General features: G+C 37.8%; 6 protein-coding genes across 7 annotated transcripts in view; 1 reads left to right on the forward strand and 5 right to left on the reverse strand.

The window, feature by feature from the left end:
* Positions 1-682, reverse strand: part of LOC105164591 (uncharacterized protein At2g34160) — a 2,327-nt gene extending 1,645 nt beyond the window's left edge. Inside the window, exon 1 of the mRNA XM_011083275.2 lies at positions 528-682. Coding sequence (XP_011081577.1) covers positions 528-620 — 93 coding nt within the window. The 5' untranslated portion in view covers positions 621-682. The remainder of the gene's footprint in view (positions 1-527) is intronic.
* On the reverse strand, positions 909-8,817 carry LOC105164592 (cellulose synthase A catalytic subunit 1 [UDP-forming]). Its single transcript, XM_011083276.2, has 14 exons — positions 8,516-8,817; positions 7,374-7,569; positions 7,100-7,281; positions 6,305-6,422; positions 6,029-6,215; positions 5,409-5,675; positions 4,920-5,265; positions 4,103-4,240; positions 3,894-4,019; positions 3,341-3,553; positions 2,981-3,245; positions 2,412-2,608; positions 1,924-2,274; positions 909-1,824 (listed from the first exon to the last, which is right to left on the reverse strand). The coding sequence occupies exons 1-14, from the start codon at positions 8,594-8,596 to the stop codon at positions 1,237-1,239; spliced, it is 3,255 nt and encodes a 1,084-aa protein (XP_011081578.1). The 5' UTR covers positions 8,597-8,817; the 3' UTR covers positions 909-1,236.
* LOC105164593 (transcription factor HY5) lies at positions 10,363-13,491 on the reverse strand. 2 transcript variants are annotated; one of them, XM_011083277.2, is made up of 4 exons: positions 12,867-13,276; positions 12,071-12,245; positions 11,654-11,810; positions 10,363-10,656 (listed from the first exon to the last, which is right to left on the reverse strand). In XM_011083277.2, the coding sequence occupies exons 1-4, from the start codon at positions 12,961-12,963 to the stop codon at positions 10,612-10,614; spliced, it is 474 nt and encodes a 157-aa protein (XP_011081579.1). In that variant the 5' UTR covers positions 12,964-13,276; the 3' UTR covers positions 10,363-10,611. The 2 variants fall into 2 exon arrangements, with proteins under 2 accessions (XP_011081579.1, XP_020550238.1); XM_020694579.1 differs by lacking the exons at positions 10,363-10,656; positions 11,654-11,810 and adding an exon at positions 11,824-11,973 and having other exon boundaries at positions 12,867-13,491.
* On the forward strand, positions 14,037-16,332 carry LOC105164595. The gene is made up of 3 exons (XM_011083279.2): positions 14,037-14,280; positions 15,075-15,306; positions 15,777-16,332. Exons 1-3 carry the CDS (start codon positions 14,171-14,173, stop codon positions 16,071-16,073), a joined length of 639 nt encoding a protein of 212 aa, XP_011081581.1. The 5' UTR covers positions 14,037-14,170; the 3' UTR covers positions 16,074-16,332.
* Positions 16,145-18,680, reverse strand: LOC105164594. The gene is made up of 2 exons (XM_011083278.2): positions 18,211-18,680; positions 16,145-18,140 (listed from the first exon to the last, which is right to left on the reverse strand). Exon 2 carries the CDS (start codon positions 17,903-17,905, stop codon positions 16,622-16,624), a length of 1,284 nt encoding a protein of 427 aa, XP_011081580.1. The 5' UTR covers positions 17,906-18,140; positions 18,211-18,680; the 3' UTR covers positions 16,145-16,621.
* Positions 19,572-21,568, reverse strand: LOC105164597 (protein DELAY OF GERMINATION 1-like). The gene is made up of 2 exons (XM_011083280.2): positions 20,349-21,568; positions 19,572-20,194 (listed from the first exon to the last, which is right to left on the reverse strand). The coding sequence occupies exons 1-2, from the start codon at positions 20,704-20,706 to the stop codon at positions 19,803-19,805; spliced, it is 750 nt and encodes a 249-aa protein (XP_011081582.1). The 5' UTR covers positions 20,707-21,568; the 3' UTR covers positions 19,572-19,802.

Raw genomic sequence — 21,574 nt, forward strand, 5'->3', positions numbered from 1 at the left:
GAGTTGTCAACATGTATTTATGGCCATTCCACTTAATGAGCAAACACCCTCAGTTTTGACCACAAGGGCAGATTTCAAGACGCATTTGATTCCAATATTTCATCTAGAATAATGGTGTAGTTCTTATGCAGGTAACTTCCAAGGAAATTGTAATTTTCATCAACTATACGACAATGAAATACATTTCATTTTTACTACAATCAGAAAGCCGAAATGAATATAGAAAAGATTCAACTACTTCCCAACAAGGTATCAGCTAAGCTTAAGAAGCCCTAAGGGTGGAATCAGAAAAAATAGCTTCCCACCAAAAAAATGCTTGGCAAACCACACGAAATGACACTGAAAGCTCAAAAGAAAAGCAAATGATTTCAGTCCTCAGCTGAACCCTGAAATGAGAAACCCATCACAAACACATGCATATATTGACCGCACGACAACGCACCAGAAAAGGGCATAATGCAAATCTAGACGTCTAAGAAACCACAAAAGGGCGTAAAACAGTAAAAAGAGGGAAAAGAGAAGAAAACCTTGGACAGATTAACATAAAAAAAGAGGGATTTCTTGGAATTGGAGACTTGGATTCTGTTTTTCTTCACTTCTTCTGTCATTCCCTTCTCCATTGCTATGTAAATTATCGAAATCGAAATCGAACGGGGGCTTTTATGATACTCGACTGAGTTTTTCACATTGAAGTCGTTATGTTCTAGAAAAGCGAGTTTAGCATGAAGCCTGGGTGTCGTAACTCAACCAGCGTTTCACGTCGCTACTGTTGAGGAATATCAGCACCATGTAGCTAAACACGCTTCTACCCGTAGTCGTTAAGAGATTTCAAAAATTACTTCAGTTTTTTCTACCATCAATTGTCCAAAAGCGCGTAATACAAAAGACAAGCTATAAATGCAATTCAATTAATTAAATATATAACCAAATTCCTCTGAAGATTTCAAAATGCTCATACACAATTTCACCAACAATATTATGACTGGACAGAAGTAGTAATTTTAAGTTTTTTAGACCTAATCTTGTAAGGGTCCCCATAAACTGTATACAATGCAAAGCAGAGGTAGTTCGAGATGGCCAAAATTTATATATCCATCACTTGGGACTATGTAGAATGATACAACATAATATAGGAACCCCAAACAATAAGACTTTTGCCTTAGTTCTCTTATCTGTCTATATACACCAACGCAAGCTTCTGGTCGAGAAATGGAGCTCGAATTGTCTCAAAATAGCTTAGCAGTTGATGCCACATTGACCTTGTGCAGCTCTCCTTGTAGCCTCTGAAGTAAAAGGGTCGATTCGGACCCAGAGCAGAGAGAAGATGGACGCAAGTAGAATAGACCAAACAATGACAATTGTAGGTGTGCGATTTTGTCGGCCCAACAGACCTTTGAGGAAAGGATACAAGTGGACAATAACCCAAATGGCGAAGAACAATTTTCCAAAGAGGGGTCCCCACGACTGATATCCACTGTTAATAGCATATGAAACGCCAGCCACGATTCCTACCATGTTCACAATTAGGACTGTGGTGGGAGGAATGAGGAGGGACGTCCATTTGAACACGTACAGCTCAGCAAAGTCCCCATCGTCATCAGACGCTTTTGAAGTGACAGTGAAATTGGTATCAATCCCAGCTAGTACTTTGAGGAGACCTTGGAAGACGGCAAATAGATGAGCTGATGTTCCACCAATGACCCAGAATTGTTCATTTCTCCACCAGTCCTCAACACTAACTCCACTCCACCTCATTTCAAGTATGCCAGTGGCGAAAATAGAGACAAAGAGAAGAATAAACCACATGCTAGCAAAATTGCTTATCTGCACAAGAACAGAATCACAACCAACACTTAGTCTATGGTCCAAAACACCATGTTTCAAGATTCTAACAGTTAAATAACTAGTGAATGTGTTGCTTACCTCGGGAATGATAAATTTGTTAGTTAGAAGACAGATAGCAGGAAGGACACAATAAGCAAGCAATGGAATAGAGGTGAGCGGATAAACAATGGTATTGATATATGCGAGCCTCTCCAGGAGCTGTAGTTTCCCATTGTAGCCATACCATATAGGACAATGCCTGCTTAGAAGAATTTCAATGGATCCCAGAGCCCACCGAAGAACTTGGTTCAAACGATCTGACAGATTGATTGGAGCAGAACCCTTGAATGCTGGGCGAGGAGGCATACAGTAAATGGAAATCCATCCTCGTGCATGCATTTTGAACCCAGTTAAAATATCTTCCGTGACAGAACCATAAATCCACCCAATCTGAATTCAAGAATTAGGCTCAGGATACTCGATGTCTCAAATGCAAATTTTATCAGAGAAAGATAAATCTTCATTACAGACGACCATAAACTAACGACAAATGGAAAATAACTGAACTTAAAGTAAAACCATTGTACCTCTTTGCCCCACTCAGTCTTATCCTCATACCCACAGCTAATGACATGAATTGCTTCTTTCAAAAGAGTAGCAGGATTTGTTGATGGTGGAATGCCTCCCTGTTCCATAAAGGTGGCAGCAATAAAGACAGGAGATTGACCAAACCGCTTCTCCAAGCTCTTCTGGGACATCAGAAGTGACTTCTCATCATCATATCCTGTAAATACAAAGAATGCAATTGGCATCATTAAATATTGCCTATATGAGAAATCATTATCAAAAATAAGTGAAAGTGCTGAACAACACCAGATAAGTTCAGAATTTTGCTTTAGCAACAAAGAAAATTTCAGTCAAGCTGTATTATTTAACTTAGGAGATAAAACAAAAATATAGAGGAACAAAAGGGCATTCAAGCAGCTGAGCAGACGAGCATGGAATAGAGACCTTGTTGAGTTCAAATAAAATGGCAAATTAAAAGAACCCAGGGAACAAAAAAGAAGCAAAAAAGAAATAAACGCTTGCAGCAGAACTTCATTCCCTATAGTATTGGTCAATTTAAAGACAGCGATGAATCAACAGTAGGACCTACCTTCCACACCCTCTTCTATGTCCTCCATATTAAAGATTGGAATGGTTGATTCAGTCCTTTTTGCTGCTCGCTTCTTATCAATGTACTTCTTGTTAGAACTCCTTCCTTTCTTCCTCGAACCACAACAGCTTTTGACAATAATGTTTGGTTGAAGATCTTCTTCCGTTAGCACTGGATCATACCCATAAAGAGCTTGCCTGTTAAAGCAACACCCAGTTCCCACATAGACAGGACCCTGAAGACCATCCAATCCTTTCAAGTTGATCTGTATAGAGGAAACATTCAACATTAATAACGCGGAATGACAGAGATATCATTGAGACAAATAGTAAAATCTGTTATAACTCAAGAGACACCTACATCAAAAAAGACAATGTTGCGGTTAGCATATCTATCGTGCAAGTCAATGCCATCAAAACGCTGTGGGAACTGAACGTAACAAGTCTTCCTTCCAAGAAGTGGGTCCATCATAAAGCACATAGCTTCTTTAAGAGCTTTGCTGTTATTGAAGTAGTGATCACAATCGACATTCAATAGATACGCACCATTTGTGAGGACAGCAGAGACACGAATCTGAAGCACATAATAACACATCAAATCATATAAAATATCATCATTTACTAGAGATCAGAGAAGAAAATCACATAAGAAAGAGAAACAGAAAATAGAGAATATAAAAGAAGCTGACTAAGAAAAACTTCCTCATGAAGTCGCAACATAAAGCAGGTAGCATCCCCTGGATATATTTACAGTTACTTCTATTCACAGCAAAAGGAAGTTAACCAAAGAGCATATGATTACTCATCATCGTCTTCATTAACTTTAAGTTGATGTTTGAACAAGTTGTTCTTATCAATTATATTTTCACACAATTAAGATGCCATAACTGTTACGGGAAACATCAAGGACCTACCAGAGCGTTCATAGCTCCTGCTTTCTTGTGATGTTGGAAACCAGGACGTTTCTCACGAGAAACATAAACTAGTCTAGGAAGTTCATTTCCATCTGTATCAAGGCCTCCACTGTGCCCCAGAAAGACCTGTTAATCAGGGGCAGGGTAAGAACTAAAACAGAATGTATAGAGAAGGAAAAATATTGAATACTCAAGTGCCAAAACAGTACCTGGATCATTCCTGGATGATCCCGTGTGTTGTTGCCAGGCCAAGGAGTTCCATCTTGCATTGTCCATCCTTCTTCAGGCATCTTTTGTGCCTTTGCAACAAGAGCATTTATCCGTACTTTAAATTCTTCATACTCTCTCTGCAGGAGAACATGTTTCGAAATACAGTTACATCCCGTTTTTAACTTGTTTACTGCTTTACGAGACAAACACATTAAAGGACTGCTAGACACTTACATGACACAATCATACCCAAGCAATTGAGAGACAAGCTTTTAGTTGCATTTTGCATATGAAACTCTGTTAACATTTCCACCTAGAAGAAGCTCTAGCACTGTGCTATCTAAAAATGTTTTGCCTTAGTCCTTAACAGTAAATAAATGTACTTTCAACACTTCAACATTAAGTGCAACTCAACTTCTTTTCATGTAAAGATCCAACTCAAGCGACTTGCAATAAGTGTTGTAAAATTGTTTACTTGAATTCTGATATACAAGCTTTAGTACCTCTCTATGGACAATTGCAAATTTCAAGTCCATCAAAATAAGATGGTGCAGAAGAAATGAGCAATGCTGCTTAAGACATATTTTTCAATTATTTGTATGAACAACTCAAATTTTATGAGCATTGTATCCATATGTTGCTCTCTAACACTAATGTCTTATTATTAGAGTTAAGCTTCAAAAGCACTCAAAAGCTTCCAATTGGGTTCTCTGGTTATGCTTAAAATGGGCGGACAACTCAAATAAGCAAATGCACCAGGTTAAGAGATAATGTAGACTATTTGAAGATTAAATAATCAGCAATTCTGTCACTCACCTTCATTGCTCTGCGCTCTTTCACAAAGGAAGGCTGAATCTTGTCCTTCAGGTAATCTATCTTCTGGGCAAAGTAGAATTCAGGGGCCCGAGGCTCAATGTTGTGCTTCTTGCAGAAAGGTACCCATTTCCTTGCAAACTCAGCAGTCTCAGAGAGAGCTTCAAATGTCAGCATTGCTGCACCATCATCTGAAACATAACAAGAGACTTTGTCGACAGGGTAATCCACTGCCAGGATGGACAGCACAGTGTTTGCAGTAATAAGAGGAGGCTCTTTCATGGGATCCACTGTACTCACAAACACATCAACAGGTGCTAACTGGGAAGGCTCACCCTCTCTATCATATCTGCGAATGGAACAGACCAGAAGTTAGAATAGGGCCAAGAAATCCCATAAAATCATATGCCCAAGAACTCATCCTGATTACCGAAGCATCAACATGTGGGGCTTTCACTTTTAAATATTCAAGGAAAAAAGAGATCCACTAACCTCAGTGCAAGTCTTTCAAGATAGGTTTCGCGATCAACAGGATACCATTTTGGAAACTGATCCAGAAGCCAGGATAAGGCAAACCAGACCTCACAGATAACTGATGTCAGCCACAAAGGATAAGCATCCTTCACTGGATGAGTACAACGATATTGCAAGAAAAATCCCAAGATGATTAATCGAAGAATGATCACAACACGATAAGGAGTAAGATGAGTGGATGAAATAGGCACAACACGGCTCAAAGGTTGGCGAGCATCATCAGCCCTGTCACCAAAATACAAACTATTAGCATCCTCTGAGACATGCAATCAAATGGGTGTCCAGGACTAACATTCATGAAAGTGATGACATGATATGAATTCCACAAGCAAGAAAGTGAAGCACAGAAATATGCAAAGAGATGAAATTTGAAATAAAATGCAAAGATTATCTTGATCATCATGCCAATCAATATAGCAGCCGAGAGAGAAGACTGTATCTGATTATGTGATTGTTCTAAAAGAAAATAAACCTAGTTATAAAACAAGTTCTTTCTTTACATATATCAAGCAACAATAAATCGATTACATTTTTTTTATCTATATTCTTGACAATAAACCTCAGCATTATAAGCTTACATTTGTAGTTCTTCTCCATTTGAACCAGTGCCTTCAACATCTCCTTTCCCTTCACTGTATCTGTTGTTCATTTGCACCATATTTTTCTCCTGTTTTAGTTTCCAACCTTCCACCCTCTCCTTCCAGTCAACATTTCCAAGTCCATAAGAATTGAGGTCTTTGGAAGGGTCAATTATTCTTACAGGAACTGCATAAATTGATGCCAACGTGAGTTGTTCGCATATAACAACAACCGAGGGCATATTAACACATGCATATGCAATGGTAGGTGGCTACCTGGCTGCCGTGGATCAACATAAGGAAGGGAGTGAACACGGTCACCAGGACCCAAAGGTCCCGATGTACTTCTGACAGAATGAGTGTCTTGCAAGGAAGGAGGAATCTCGCCAGAGACCTATCAATTATGGATAACATGAGAGAAAATGAGACTCCAACTACTTTGCATGTGGAAAACAAAAATATACAAGACATGCATCATTATATAAGAGGCCAGCATATATAATTGGTTTACTTCAACGCTAGTTAACAGAATGCGAAACACATGTACATCCCTCAACAGCGCCCACAAAGTTTAAGTAAGCAACACTAGTTAAAGTCGAATGGATGGTTTAAGCTGCTTGAAAGAATTAATATAAATGACAAAATCCTCATTCGTCAAGTGCTAGCACAGGTACCAAAGGGAATTCAATTGTACTTGACCAATTGTTGAAACACACTGAATATTTGGACCTTGTCTCTCATAGATATGTAAAAGTTATTCATTGGCATGCAAATGCATAGAAGGAAGGAAGAAAAACAAAAGAACAATAGGCTACTCCTATATCTTCATAAGCTGGACATTCCAATAAAAATAGACCAACCAAAAGGTATAGGAAAACTTCAAATTCAGGTGACACTGTTGGAGCTGCATATGGCAGAGGCAAAGTAAACTACTATGATTATTGTTTAGGAATTAAGTCCAATGTTTTGAACATCATTATGCATTCAGATATCATCAATTTGCAGGTAAAGAATGTCTAATCTATCATGGTCAATAAACATATCCATTAACAACGAGGTTAAATGACTCACGGATTGTCCATTGGTAAGAAGAGGGATTGGTTGCTGAGATTCACGTCTGGAAGATGCAGATAGCTCAGCATCATCACCAGGCCATTGAGATCTTGCTTTGACTTTTCCCTGGGAGTAACTAAACTCGTTTTCTAAATCATCAATGTCATCCTCGTCATCATCACCATCAACTCTTGGACTCCCTAAGATAGCAAAACCAAAGTTTTTATAGATGGTATAGAGAGGGAAAAGAGTGTAAAAGAATCTGAAGTGCATTACGAGAAAAAAGACCAACCTTTGTGTCTCTTGTACCTAGTCTTACACTGGGGGCATGCCTGATTTCCATCTTTTCTCTCATACTCATAACAAGCACGGCAAACCGGAAAGGCACATTCATTGCAAGCAACAAAGACGTCGCCATTGGCAGCCAATCCAACAGTATCTCCACAGATTTGACATATCTGGCCATTTAAATTCTTCAACGGCTTTGACTACATCATGAACGTGCATTAGCGTGATCAGTACAGAATCTCAATCAAACCAATACATAAATTCCCAGATTGCTCCAGTACATTAATTAACAAATGTTAAATTTTAATATACTAAGGAAAAACAAAGAAAGTGAATCCCAGGTTAATCTACGACATGAAAATCAACGGCATCAAATGTGCAAAATGCAGGACAAGAAAGAAGTACATCCAAGTCTGACCAAATTAATATGCAACTCAAATGTCACTACAAAATCACCATAAAAGATACCTTAAAATATCAGCATATGATCAGAGAAGAGATAGCAGACAGGAGTCTTCTCGACTTGTCAGATGAGATGCACTAATTGCAAAAACAGTCAAGAACGTTCACGTCACTCAGACAAACTAGCAAAAAGAAAGTCAATTTCATTTGGCTCTGACATTATTGTTGTAAATGCTTGCACAGGAACAACTAAAAAACTGATGTCAAACCCATCTAAAGGCTTACGTTTTGAGCAGATTTTCATGAAGCTTCAGAAAACTAAAACTAAGAACCATCTACAGCAATCAAGTGAATCTTAGCACAATGAAAACACCAAATGATTTTAAAAAGCTCATAAATAAATTAGGGACCGAAAACCAAATTAACTAGATTCCACTTCCTAGCTTCGACAAAATGACCAAAAATTTCACTCCTGCAATCACTCTGCTTCAACCAACACACAGATCTAAACAGAAAATATGCAAATTGATGTAAACAAACACAAATAAAATGCTCAAAAACAGCTTCAGTAACACTTGAAAACTTGTATGAATGTCAAGATCCAAACTTTAGCTCGTAAAATCAGTTCAAGACTACTAGCACTCAGATCCGAACCTATAATACAAATTAAAATCGAGAACAACAAAACTAAAAATTGAAGAAGTAAAACCCAAATGGACATTCTCACTGGATCAAAGGGCATACCCCAGTATCAGAATCATGGCGAATTCTAACAAGCTCATTCCTCTTGTGTGATCCAGCCACCATACCCGCATTTGCCTCCATCTTGTCTCAATTACCACTATTGTAACAAAGAAATGCTGTCAGACAATGGGGTTTATCTTGTTCTGAATAGAAATCCTCAACATAAAATAAGAGTATGAGAAGGAAAAGGGCATTGATATTATGATTCTCAGCCTCAATCAAACGGGCCTCTCTCCTCACTCTCCCTCTCTCTCTCTCTCTCTCTCTCTACTTCTCCTTCGTGCTTACTCAAAGCTTTGTCTTTTATCATTTTCTTGAAGAATTATTTTAATACATTTTTGTTTCTTTTTTCCTTTTTTCTATGATAACGTAAGGATTTTTACCCGCTGAACCAGTAGCCAGTTCTCCGCTGTCGGCCCATGGTCCAACTCACTCTGAATTTTTTGAGTTTTTACTAGGAAATTCATTCAACCAAAATAATTAAAATATTATCATACTATTTGAATTCATTTTTTGTATTTTTTGGAAATAGAGAAAAAAAAATAAAGATAAATAAGTATGTGTTAGAGTTGGTATGTATGTATGGATTTATTTTTTGAGATTATTTAAAATAAGTATTGTATATTTAATATTGTGTTTTGGGAAACAAAAATTACTATTATTGTCAAATCATATCTTTTTTATACATATTTATGTATATATGTATGTATTTACTAAAACAATTAAACAATATCGAGATAAGGCGTTTATAAATGATAGCAAATATTGTGTATATTTTAACTCATTTCAAAAATAATTTAAAAATGAGAACAAACATAGTGTAATATCTTGAGTTGGAGAAACAAAAAAAAGTCCAAATTTACAAAACAATTATAACAAAAATCTGATAAAAAAATAATATTATTTTAGTAGAAAGATATGATGAACCATATTTGCTATGCTTTCTAGGAACTATGTATTTTGTTATTAAATAAAACATAATGAAGCAGAAGGAGTAGTGAGCGAGCTTGCGTGTGTGTAAGTTGTGTTCCAACTGTGAACAGCCTGTATGTACTCCTACTTTCACTACCGCCTGTTGCCCGTTACTCTCAAATATTAACTACCTGTCGGTGCTCTCAATTCTCACCTCACTTTTCCTTTTATCCAAATCACCTTTTCACCCCCTTCTTCCTTACATCTCTTCTATTTTTTTATTTTTTTGATAACTTACAACTATTTTTTCTTATTTTAATAAATTATCAATAATTTCTAACTTCAACATCATTTAGTAATTAATTCAATTCCTTAACCTCTATTATATTTTTATTTATTTTATTCAAAATATCATTGTGGTCAATAAATTATAATTTTATTCAATTTTTTATTTTTTTATGAATTAAATAATTAATTTCTTTTATAATTTTTCGGTCTGATTCGTCCAATTTTTTCTTTATAATTTATTTTTCTTGAAAAAAGAAAAAGAAAATACTACAAGTGTAAAATTGACAATTCCAAACTTTCATATAAAAATTACACATTTTCGTCAAACATTAAGAAAATACTTGTAAATTTTTAACAATGAGAGAATATACGTAATTATGTCAAATCTTAAAAGAATTAGTTGTGATTCGCCCTAAATATACCCATTTAAATTGCCATATTATACAAAAACAAATCTTTTAAGGAACAATTTCATTATAAAGATTTTTAAAATACTGAACTTTTCTTCTAAGTTATATTTTAGACATAGTAACGAATTTTAAATTCATTTACTTTGAGTCCCTTAAAATATAGTTTGGAAATCTTTCATCATATTCAAATTATTTGTTTCAGATATAGCATAAAATAATATTTTTAGAATAAAAATCTGCACTCACAATTGAAGCGTATTATTAATAAAAAGGCAGGTAATATATATATATGATCTATCTTCCCTCGTATGACAAACTTCTCCTAATAACGTTACAGAGTTTGAGCCCTCAATTCATCCTAATACATAAAATCTACTACCTATCAACAACTGAAAGAGAAACAAGACAGTATAAATTTGAATAGCTCATACGAAAGCCCTCTCTGCTAGTGTACTAGTGTGCCTCTCATTCAACAAAAATTCATAGCTACTTTCTTCCCTCTTGGGAGCCTGCCGTTGTGTTCTTGAGTATCTGCAATTTGAAACGCAACTCATGGTAACATACAACATTCTCATTACAATAAATTTCACTTGACCCAGAAGCACAGGGGCAATAATCAAACACCGACACCATGTCATCAAGAACAAATGTTCTCCATATCAAACTAAGGATTACACCTCCACACTGTTGAAAATAGGTTTCGTTAAACCAACATAGCCAACACATGAGTGCTGAAGAAGGAGACTTGTGGATACGACACTTTTTCCCTATTCTACAGAAATAATGTTTCAGTAGGATGAGGATCCTGTTTCCACCAAAAAGGTGTTCAGAAGAGGAAGAACTGAACTGCAGAACATCTTCCTACCAAATTTATAGAATTGCCGTGATTAATGGAATGGGAATTACGACTCATGCAGTGGATAAGGGGAACTCAAAATGATAAAATACAGCCAACGACATGCTAGAACGGAAAAGCTACTGAATTTGTTCAGTTCGTCTCTTTCAGTTTAAAGAAAAAAGAAGAACAATACTATCAATCATTTTAAGCTAGTTTTATATGCCAGATTTCATCTTTAGAACACTATACTCCATGGATTAGTTATGCATGCCTTATTTTTGAGTATGATGGTTGGAGCAAAAAATAGTTTTAAAGTAATAAATAAATTACTAGGATTGTGAGTCATCCATCAAGGCACAATTCATGTCATTCCAAACTGCCCAAAAGATGAAAAGATAATCAAAGAAAGAAAACTCTACCGAAAGTTCCTTGCTTTATGGCCAAGGAAGAAATGCCGTTTGCTACCATCATTGTATGAATTGACAATGTATATGAATGGATGGAGATGCGCATATGAAAACCGAAAGGTAGGGTGGGGTGGCAAAATTAGAGTTGTACATGTCTAAGAACTCGCACCGCATTTAGTAACAATGAAGATGGAGTTTAAGTATGAATAAATGCAACTTTCAAAGAGATGATGGTTCGTGTATGTTATTAATAATATAATGGAGTAAGAGAAAGAAAGTTTACCTGTCTAAGCATTTGATTCTCATTTTGCAAAGTGGAAAGTCTTTCTTCAAGCTCAGCATTCTTAGTTTCCAACTCTTTAACTCTTGCCTCCAGATCAATCAGATAAGCCTTCTTCCTCTCCCTTGCTTGCTGTGCTGAAACTCTGTTCCTCAACAATCTTTTTTTTTTCCCATCCAAAAACAGCAAAATCACAAAATTACAAAACTGTCCGTCTTGAACAACCAACCACCAGGACAAAAGAGTCCCAATCTCCTATGAAACAGCCCAAGTGCATGACCAGTCCATTTCCACATATGCCCATCACCGTGCATTTGATGCAACTTTTAAGTGGGGGGTCCAAAGGATATATTAGCTAGTGGGGACCATAAATGAGGTGGCAGGATATGATTGGATAAGGATAGGCATTATTCTTCGTACCTCTTTAACCTCTTGTTTTCTTTGTCAGCTGGGCTTCTCCCTCTCCTCCTCGGACCGCTGCCTGAAGGCTGGACGGGTCCCGCAACAGAACCTCCGTCACGGCCGGAAGCTGTCGGACCGGCAGCCTCACCTCCGATCTCCGGCACTCTTCTTATTTCATCATCACTCTCCATGCCTACACGCGACGTGTGGGGGGGACAAAAAAGGTTAAAGCATGCTCTATGACGTTAATGATCTGATGAGAAGGAAAAAGCAAGATCTCTCTGTAACGCCGATCAAGAAAATGAATTCTAATCCGAGCAAAAGTCACATTCTTGAAAACCCACGCGATATTTTCTTCAAATTGTACCAAATTTTGTAGTTAGTATAATTTCGTACAATAAAAAGACAACAAATATGAGAAAAACTCTCAAGTAATTCAAAATGAGAAGCCGTTACATCGAAACAGCTAAGATATAATTCAAAATAAACAATCACAGCGCGTGAATCATGATTTTCAGCCAGCTGCAGAAATGGCCCTAAATATCACCAAGTCAGGTTACCTTTTTTGGCAAAGCCAGAGTTTAAAGATTCAACTTTTATGGAGAAACCACAGAAAAACAATGAAGTAGACTCCGTCCACTCAAATCAAGAAATTCACACGGCAAAATTTGCAGCCAGCTCAAAAGTGCAAATGAGGAAAGAAAAAACTTATGGACTTGAAGATTAGAATTTTGGCAACATCACATTGAAGAAATTCATTCTTCAAGACCGCCCACGAGAGAAAAAGAATTAAAAGAGATTCACATAAAGAAACCTTCTTTTACTTCAACGTGAAGAGCAGAGCTAGAAGATCTCTCGCTACTAGAAGGCAGAGAGCTGGCTGCAATAGAACTTGTAGCTTGCTCTTGCATTTCTCTTCTAACAAAACAGGCAAAAAAAAAAAAAACAAGAATGGAGAGAGAGAGAGAGAGAGAGAGAGAGAGCAAATATGTCTTAGAGAGAGAATATAGGGAGTGAGATATTTAGCTGTAAGAGAGAAAAAGAGCGGGACGTTAATGCTGCAGTAGGTTAGAGAAAGAAGGGAGATGCGCTGATGCTACAGAAACCGCAGGATTGGATTTGATCTGACGAACTCAAAATAATGAGCGTGGCTTCGTTTGAGCCATAAGGTGCTTCATTAATCAAAGGTCGATGTGTCTCTATCGTGGTGCAATGATTAACCTTGGATTGAATTGTGATCCGACGGCTGGGAGAGGTTAGGTTAGGTGAAGTTGGGAACCGATGTTAATGTTTGCTGGCTTGTTAGTAAATGTGGATTGGATTTTTTCTTTTTTTTTTTCAAATCTTACTGCACGTTATATATCATTTAATATAGGGATAATTACACACTCCTTCTTGAATTTGACGTAATTACACGTAATATTGTAGTTAAAAAATTTATATTTGACACTCCCAATATTTGATTTCATATAATAAATAAGTCTCTCAATTAGTCAAAATTATTAATATTAACAAAAAAATTCTATATTTACCTCCGATTGACTTATTACTAATTTATTGTAGGTCAAATAAATAATTTTATACCCAAATTACTCTCATACATCTCCACGCATTAATGCTATACGGGTAGTTTAATTAGAAAAAATTATTTGACCTGCAATAAGTCAGTAATAAGTCAACCGAGGGTGAATTTTGATTTTTATTCAGTTTTTTTGTTAATATCAGTAAATTTTGAATAAGGAACTTATTTGATAAACGAAAGTAAAGTAGTTATTGATATGATTGAATTGTGTAATAGGAATAGACAGTCTTTTTTGTATCAAGAGACTCTTTGGCATATACTATTCATGTAATAAAACTAACTTTCTTTCTAAGTGTATTTACCCATTTTAATATGATCAAATTTGATTTCATTTTAAAATAATTGTTTGACATGCTTTAATTAACCAATGCCAATTGCCAGATCAAATTTGAAACTCCCTTTCCAATATTTCTAATTTCAGTAAAATCATTGGACAATTCTCTCCCTTTTAGCCCTCTCTCTCTCTCTCTCTCTCTCTCTCTCTCTCCACACACAGCCACGGCCGATAGCAGAGAAAAAGTGTCGCACAATTTGCAATGGCGAATACTCCGACGCCAATTCCAGCAAAGGGGAAATGGTCCAACCTATCAAAACACGCTTGTCGCTTGTATTTCTTACTCATCATTCTTCAGGTGCCCCTTTTCAGGTAATCCTCTAAACCACATCATGCATCTTTCGCTTTCATTTTCATTTCCAGTTTATTTAGTTATGTAGATGTAGAATTAAATCTTGGTAAGCTTCTTTGCTAATAATTTTGGGGCCGGAAATTTCAAATGAATCCTAACGTTCGAGTTTTTAGATTGTAATTCTGATTGATGCTGCTCTTTGTTGAGAAACTAATGAAAAGCATTAACGTTCTCAGTATTGTTCCTAGATCTGGGTGGATCATATTTTGTTGGTGGAGTCCTTTACTTTTTATTGCTTTTAGGTACTTTGCTCACTTATGTAATTATTTACTCTATTCGTGATATTCAACTGTTTGCTCTTTTCGTGAGAATTTCTACCGCCTTCTAATGACTAAGATCTGTTTCTGCAATTTAAACTTGCTTCGAAAATCATATTCTCATGGAACTTTGTTAGTGAATTAAAGAGCGTTTTGATGGTCTGGCGCTAAGACTTATTTTTATTTGTATATTTAGTTCGGAAAGGCCACTGATCTGCATCTATAGCTTCATTTAAGTTCTATGTAGCATTCTATGGTGGGTCTCAATTTGGGGGACCATGGAAGAGAATGTTATAAATGTTGATCCTTCCTCCCTTTTCCTTGGAGTCGGTGAAAGTCCCTTAATTTTCCATCTAAGATCATATTACAGCAAGCATGTGGGAGTTTTTCCCTCAAGAGGAGCAGTGTGTCTTTCGGTTTTTTTTACATCATAAGAACCAATAGACCTTTTTCTCTATCTTCACTGATTTATTCTTTAATTTTCTACAATTCCTAAGGGTTCAGTGTAGATCCGGCATGTGTACAACACCCATTCAGGTTACGTCTTCGCAGTTGATTTCTAGTGATGTATTCCCTCTTCCAGTGGTTAAGGCTCTTCTCTATCCTGGAGCTTTTGTAAATGGCCTCATAAGTAATATGACTGTTCCACGCTGGGATAATCTGCTGAGTGTGTATAACCTGACTGGCATAAAGGAGGCCTCAGCAGTAACAGACCTACAGCGTTTGGAGGTTTGGCTTTGGCTCCCTATATCTCTCTCTCTCTTCCTTATTTACAGTTCTGTCACACTGAATCTCGTTAAATATATGCACTTATATATATATATATATATTTATATATATATTCCTTTATTTGGTTCCAACAACATCCTTCAGTGGTAAATTATCTATAGAAGTTTGTTTCTAAGCTTGCTGTGACTTGTTTGAACTTGGGTTCTTCCATTGCTCCTCAGCAGTAGCAGTGCCCAAGTATGTGAACGCATCATATCATTGCCAGAGGGGTCCTCAGAGTACTTGAATCATTTAATCCAATAGAGTTATGGTTGCTTGTTCTTTATCATGTTTATTATAGCTACGTGCATGGCTGATTATTTTGTAATAGAAAAACATAAGCTTTTAGAGTCTTTAACGAACTTTGAATATGTCGATCTACTTTTCGACCCTTCTGGTTGTCCTGAAGTGCTCCTCATTCTTTTCACCAGGTTCTTGCTGGAAGTTACTTCTGTGTGGCTGGTTCCCTAATTGGTCTTGTAAAACCTGGGAGGATGAGTATGTTTGGAACTCTTCTAGTTATTTGGGGTCTTGTAAAGGAAGGGATTCTTGGAAAGCCAGTGAACACAGATCCAACGAAAGCAGTATTTGTCTACCCTACAATGTTGCTAGCTCTGGTTTGTGCTTTCCTATCAGTAAAATACGATATTAAGAAGGTAGTCAGAAGTACTCCAGCTCAACCTGTTGCGAAACCTCTGAAGAGCTCTTCAAAATCGAAGCTGAAATGATTCAGGGATGCAACACTGATACCAGCATAGGATGCCATTTGCATTATTGTCGGTTTCTCACTTGAAGTTCATTGGCTACTGAGTTGTGTTTGTTAAAGGATCCAGCTGCTTGGCATGTTAATTACACCGGGAAAGAAACGATATGAATACAGGAAAGAATTTTTCTTGTAGTCCTTTTGCTTTGACAGAATTATGGGACTTGAAGTGTAAATGTCAAAGAGTGATTCTTCACTCTTTAATTAAGTACTTTATGATGCAAGTCTCATATGGAAACCGCAGTGAATTAATCTATTGACTTCAGAGAATAAAAAAAGGAGAACTAAGAAAAGAGAGACCAAAAAGGAAAAGATCCAACACAATGTGTTATACCTTCATAGAAGCTGATTTAATTCCTGTATTACACAATTTAGTGCCTCTTTTTATCCTTCAGTTTCTAATTTTGGCCTAATTGATACTAGCAGAAAAAAATTTCAGGAACTTTCTGTATGACTAGTGAGAAATGACGAAGCATAAAAAATATTAAAAAAAAAAATACTTTTATCACTACACTAGAGATTTATCCCATGTAAAAAGTATGTATTTCCTCTATATTGAAGAGGCCTGCTCTGAGCTCCAACACACCACAAATGGCCTTGCAGCTCCAGATCTCCTCTCATTGCCGCAGTCTCCCAGACAAACTTGAATAACCGAAGGGCCCTGTCCAGTTGCCTCATCCCATTCCAGACCACCATCTCCTTGTCCAATGTCAAAATTTTCCCCATATACAAGCAAAACTTACGGCCACCACCAACCGCATGCAACCCTCCACGAACTTCAATTTCAACATCTTTAACAGTGCCATACAGATAATATAGCAGGAGTGTAAATAAACATCGAGACGAGTGGCCTAATGTCTTTGTTAGCTTCTTCTGCACCAAATTTTCTTGGTGCCGGCTCTCCTTGTATCCAATGTTCTTATCAATCAACACATCCCTAATCTGATAGAGCCCTTCTTTCATCACCTCAAGCTTCGAAACATGGGAAGCCAATTCCATTTCATCACTCAGGCAGTTAACAAGATCAATTGACATCTCAAGAGCATCTTCCCATTTGGGAGAATAAGGTGAATTTGCCCCTTTTGTAGGCGTGAGACGCATCCACGAACTGGTCTCAGGGTCATAAGACATAGCGGATTCAAGAAACTTTAGACAACCAACAACAATTTGCTGAGCCAATTTTAACTCTTTACTTGGTTGCTGATGGATCAGAATCTCAATCTCAGATTTCAATCCGTTTAGTATCTCAAAAAGTGCACCAGTCCATATCTGATGCTGCGTTACCTGTGGGCAAATTGTATGCCTGACCACCTTCCTTTGCTGAGCTGAAATGCTCAGAATATCAGACACTTTTGTTAGCGAGCTCACTGTAAGTGCGTCCCTTTCATGTCGTTTACAGAAATACTCAAGTTCTGTGCATTGTGTATCAGCAAATGAAGCCATCAAATCGTTCTTGATTGTTTCCTTCATGGATGGAAGCCCTATAATGAGCCTAGCAATGGACTTAAAAGCATGCATCTTGCGCTCCAGCTTATCATCAAAAACTCTTGAATGGTCATTGATATTCACAAGTCTTCCGCCAATCAGATCCAATTCTTTCAGCAACTGGCTCCATTTCTTCATCTTCAGAAAGGCCATTTCATACCATTCAGAGGGCAAAATCTCTTCTTCTGCTTCAGGGGATTCTTCTCCCCTGGAATGATAATACGCTAGCCTCCCATTCATCCAATTATTTTGTCTACTTCTTACTAAATGCTTTGCTCCAAACAGAGAATTCCGCACACGTTTACAGGCCATTTCAAGCTTATTTCTCAGTTCCCTGCAATGGGTTTCAGAGTTCACACTCTACGATTAAGCTTAGAAAAGCAAAATCCCCACACGGACATTTATCGAACAGGTTGTGGACAGTGTCATTATAGAGAAATCTAGATGACATCCTCCAGACATGCTGCAAAAATCAACCTTTAGAAGCTATACGTTCATTTGGGCCTCTTCCAAATTGTATTGCATTGGTTCGAATACCTATTTTAGCCTGTGAATCCACCATATGAGTCGAGAACAGTCAAGTACGGCTCAAATAAGATTAGATAATCAAGCTTTACCTTATTCTAGCCGAACAACCCCGATTCTTTCTTCAGCTTTTCTTCTCTTTTGTGGTCACACCACTGGCTTGGATGAGAGGATTTGAAACTGGAAATTGGGGGCTAGAGTTGGCGACATTAAATTCAATATTGACAGTATGACGAGAAAAAGATCTGATGCAGCTGCGTGGCGACGGTAAATGCTCTGCAGTGTGTATAAAATGAAATAAAGTTTCTTCAGTTCAAGTTTTTGTTGAGAATTCGATCTCCCAGTCCTTTGACCTTGAGGATGAACATCGGGTCGCGTGCGTTGAGGTCGTGGCCCACACCAGTCATCGCGAGATTGCTCACGATCTTGCGCATCTGCAGAACATTGCCCCAAGTATATTTCACGAGGTCGCTACTACTGAAGTTGCATGTCAGGTCGCGTATGCCACGTCTGCAAATTTATTGGATACTAGATAGATGATAGGGATATTATAGGAAGACAAAGATCAACAGAGGTCGAGACTGGTGGTCGCGTAATGGATCGTGTGTTGGTAGGTTTAGGAGATCGCACGTCAAGATCGTCGGATCGCATGTGGCCCATTGTGGCTTGATGATGTCTCTATCGGGCCGGGCGAATCCAGATCCGACCCGCAAATTGGCCCGGACAGATGTTCATCCTTGAAGCTGCTTAGTCATTGCATGCATGGCCATGAAGGTGACACTTATTCAAGAGTGGGCCCACAACCCACTGCCTATAAATACTCCGATTTGCAGAGAGAGGAGGTACGCATTACACACACATTTCACTCGCATATTTAGATCACAACATTTTCTTTCGATCCTCATCTGACTTAAGCAACGGAGTATCATCGTCGGGACGAATCCGACTAGCTTTTGTTTTATTTACAGATAACAGGTTCGGATCGGTGACGTGGGGAGGTCGTGATCGTAGATCGTGACCAAACGTGATCGAGTCGGATCAGTAGATATTTTGTAACTGTTTTGTTTGTCCTTTTCTGCTGTTTTATTTGTCCTTTTCTGTAACAAACTTTGTTAGTTAGTTGAGGTGGTTGCACCCATTGTATATTTAATCCCTTGTACAGCTTTCTTTATTGGATGATGAATATACAATTACAGAAGAACAGGAGAAGGTTTTCTCTCCAAATGGCTCTTAATATGAGTTCTTGTTTTCTTTATCTCATGAAATTTAACAGTTTTTGCCAAAATTTTATATCTTTATTCACACTGGTATACCTGTTTATTGTGCTGCTACACTTTTACCAAATCCAATTTCTCGCATGTGAGCTTCAAAATGAGGGAATGGGGGCTTTATTTTGTAATGGCTGGTGAATGAATCAAGATTTGACTGTTAAAAGTGCAAGAATTAGGAATCATAACCTCAAAACTTACTGTTTAACTGATGTTTTCTTTAGATCAACATTTAGTAGATTAAAGAGAAAAGCCAACAGCAGCTAGCTGCTAAGACAGTTAAATCTCTACAGAACATAAACTGTTACAAAACAAGAACCACCAAATGTTTTGATCACATTCCACACAGACAACAACAAGAAGAAACACCACCACTGAAAGGGCTCTTCAACATCAGCATTTCTGTAGTTGAATTCCTAGTCCCCACCATGCTCGCGGTCTTTCTCTATTCCCCACGATTGGATGCAAAGGCGAAGCTTTTTGGCAGCAATTATATACTCCAGAGCTTGCACGGGTTTGAGTATCTTGAACAGTTCCTTCACTGTGTTAATCCTCAAGTTATCAGCATCATTCATAGCAGAACGCATGGCCTGTTCAAATTTCCCAAGCCGCTTTTGAACATCAAGATTGAGTTCGTTTCTTGGGCTCAATTCTCGTGCTATCAGTGCCAACGGCATGTCAGTCATGTCCTGCTGCAAGCTAGCCATCTGAGCTGTTAGCATTTCTTCCTCAATCGTTGTTCTTCTTTGTAGTTTGTCAATTGCAGAAAGTTGGGAAGCAGAAAACTTGGGGAAGTCACTGTTGCCATCTGAATAATTTTATGGTGCAACTAGTTATAAATTATTGCATGTTTTGCTCGATTAGTACGAGATGGTAGTAAAACAAGAACTACCGTTGGTTACTGTTGAGAATGAAGCGTAATAATATAAGGTAATAGCAGAGGATAGATACATGTAGAGAACCTTGGAGAAATTGTGAGAGACTGGAATCGATATTTGATCCACAGAGTGCATAAACGAGGTTGAAAAATGAAGAAGGCCTGCAGCCAGCTATCCAAGACATTGAATTCTCCAAAGTGGTGCACCAGCTCGGGGAGAAGAAAGCTGAGACATGGCGATGGGCAAGGTGGCGCCGGTTGTCACAATAATCTTGGAAATGTTGTATGATTTTCTCAAGGAGTTGAGTCGTTTCAGCGTCATTAGTATCAGTAGTGTTGTTGAGGTTCAAGGAATGGTGGAGGAGCTCTGAGAGCTCTTGTTCTTGCAACCTCATCCATTCCTTGTATAGGCATTGTTCTTGGCTTTTGTCACTGCTTTCCATGTATGGGTTTTACGACAAAAGAAAACACCTCCAAGAAAGAGTTGGAAACTGACCAGCTACATGTAGGAGAAAGCTTTGCTTCATCTATATAATGGCAAGTTTACTTCAATGATAGGCTTCGTATGTGAAAAGACAGACACGTGCGAGGGATGCAGGTTCATGGCCGCCTTTCTAAGTAATGAAATTGATTAAAGTCAACAAAATTGGAGTAAGATCGAGTGGAAATTATCATATGAGTAACGGTAGACGACAAAGTGCAGAGTATGGCATGGCGCAGTTGATGACGATTACGAGTCCCTTCAGCTACCGATGACTTCAAATTAGATGGGGATAGATTTGATTTGTTTTGTCCATGTGAGTACTACGTTAAATGGGTCCCATGTAAGGGCTCTTGTAAGTTATTTATGATCTCGGAAGCATGTCCTCACCATCGAAAAAGACACTACGAGCCCAACGGCTCCATACAAACAATGCATCTGGTTAAATATAGAAGGCGGAAACGTGGAAATCACGAGTCTGCCTTGGTTTTCAGCAATTCCACCTCGTGACTTGGATGACAGAACGTCTGAACGTGACAAAAGAAAATTTGAGACAAAAGGAGTATACAAACACTTGTCTTTCAGGCGATATATATCTGCACAAGTCAGGACGGTTAATCTTTTGGTACTCAAATTGTGCTATCATGTGAACGAATTCTGATTCTTACATCTGCATTTTTTTTAAAAAGAAAAAAGAATGTAACAGGAGAAAAGAAGAAAAAGGGTACAAAAGTTTTACAAGAACAGGCCGTTGCAAAATCACTGACAGCTACAAAAACGTATTCTTGACTTCGGCCAACTACACATTGACGGTACAAAAGAAATCTGCC

This window comes from Sesamum indicum, linkage group LG6 (genome assembly GCF_000512975.1).
Source record: "Sesamum indicum cultivar Zhongzhi No. 13 linkage group LG6, S_indicum_v1.0, whole genome shotgun sequence".
Classification (NCBI taxonomy): domain Eukaryota; kingdom Viridiplantae; phylum Streptophyta; class Magnoliopsida; order Lamiales; family Pedaliaceae; genus Sesamum; species Sesamum indicum.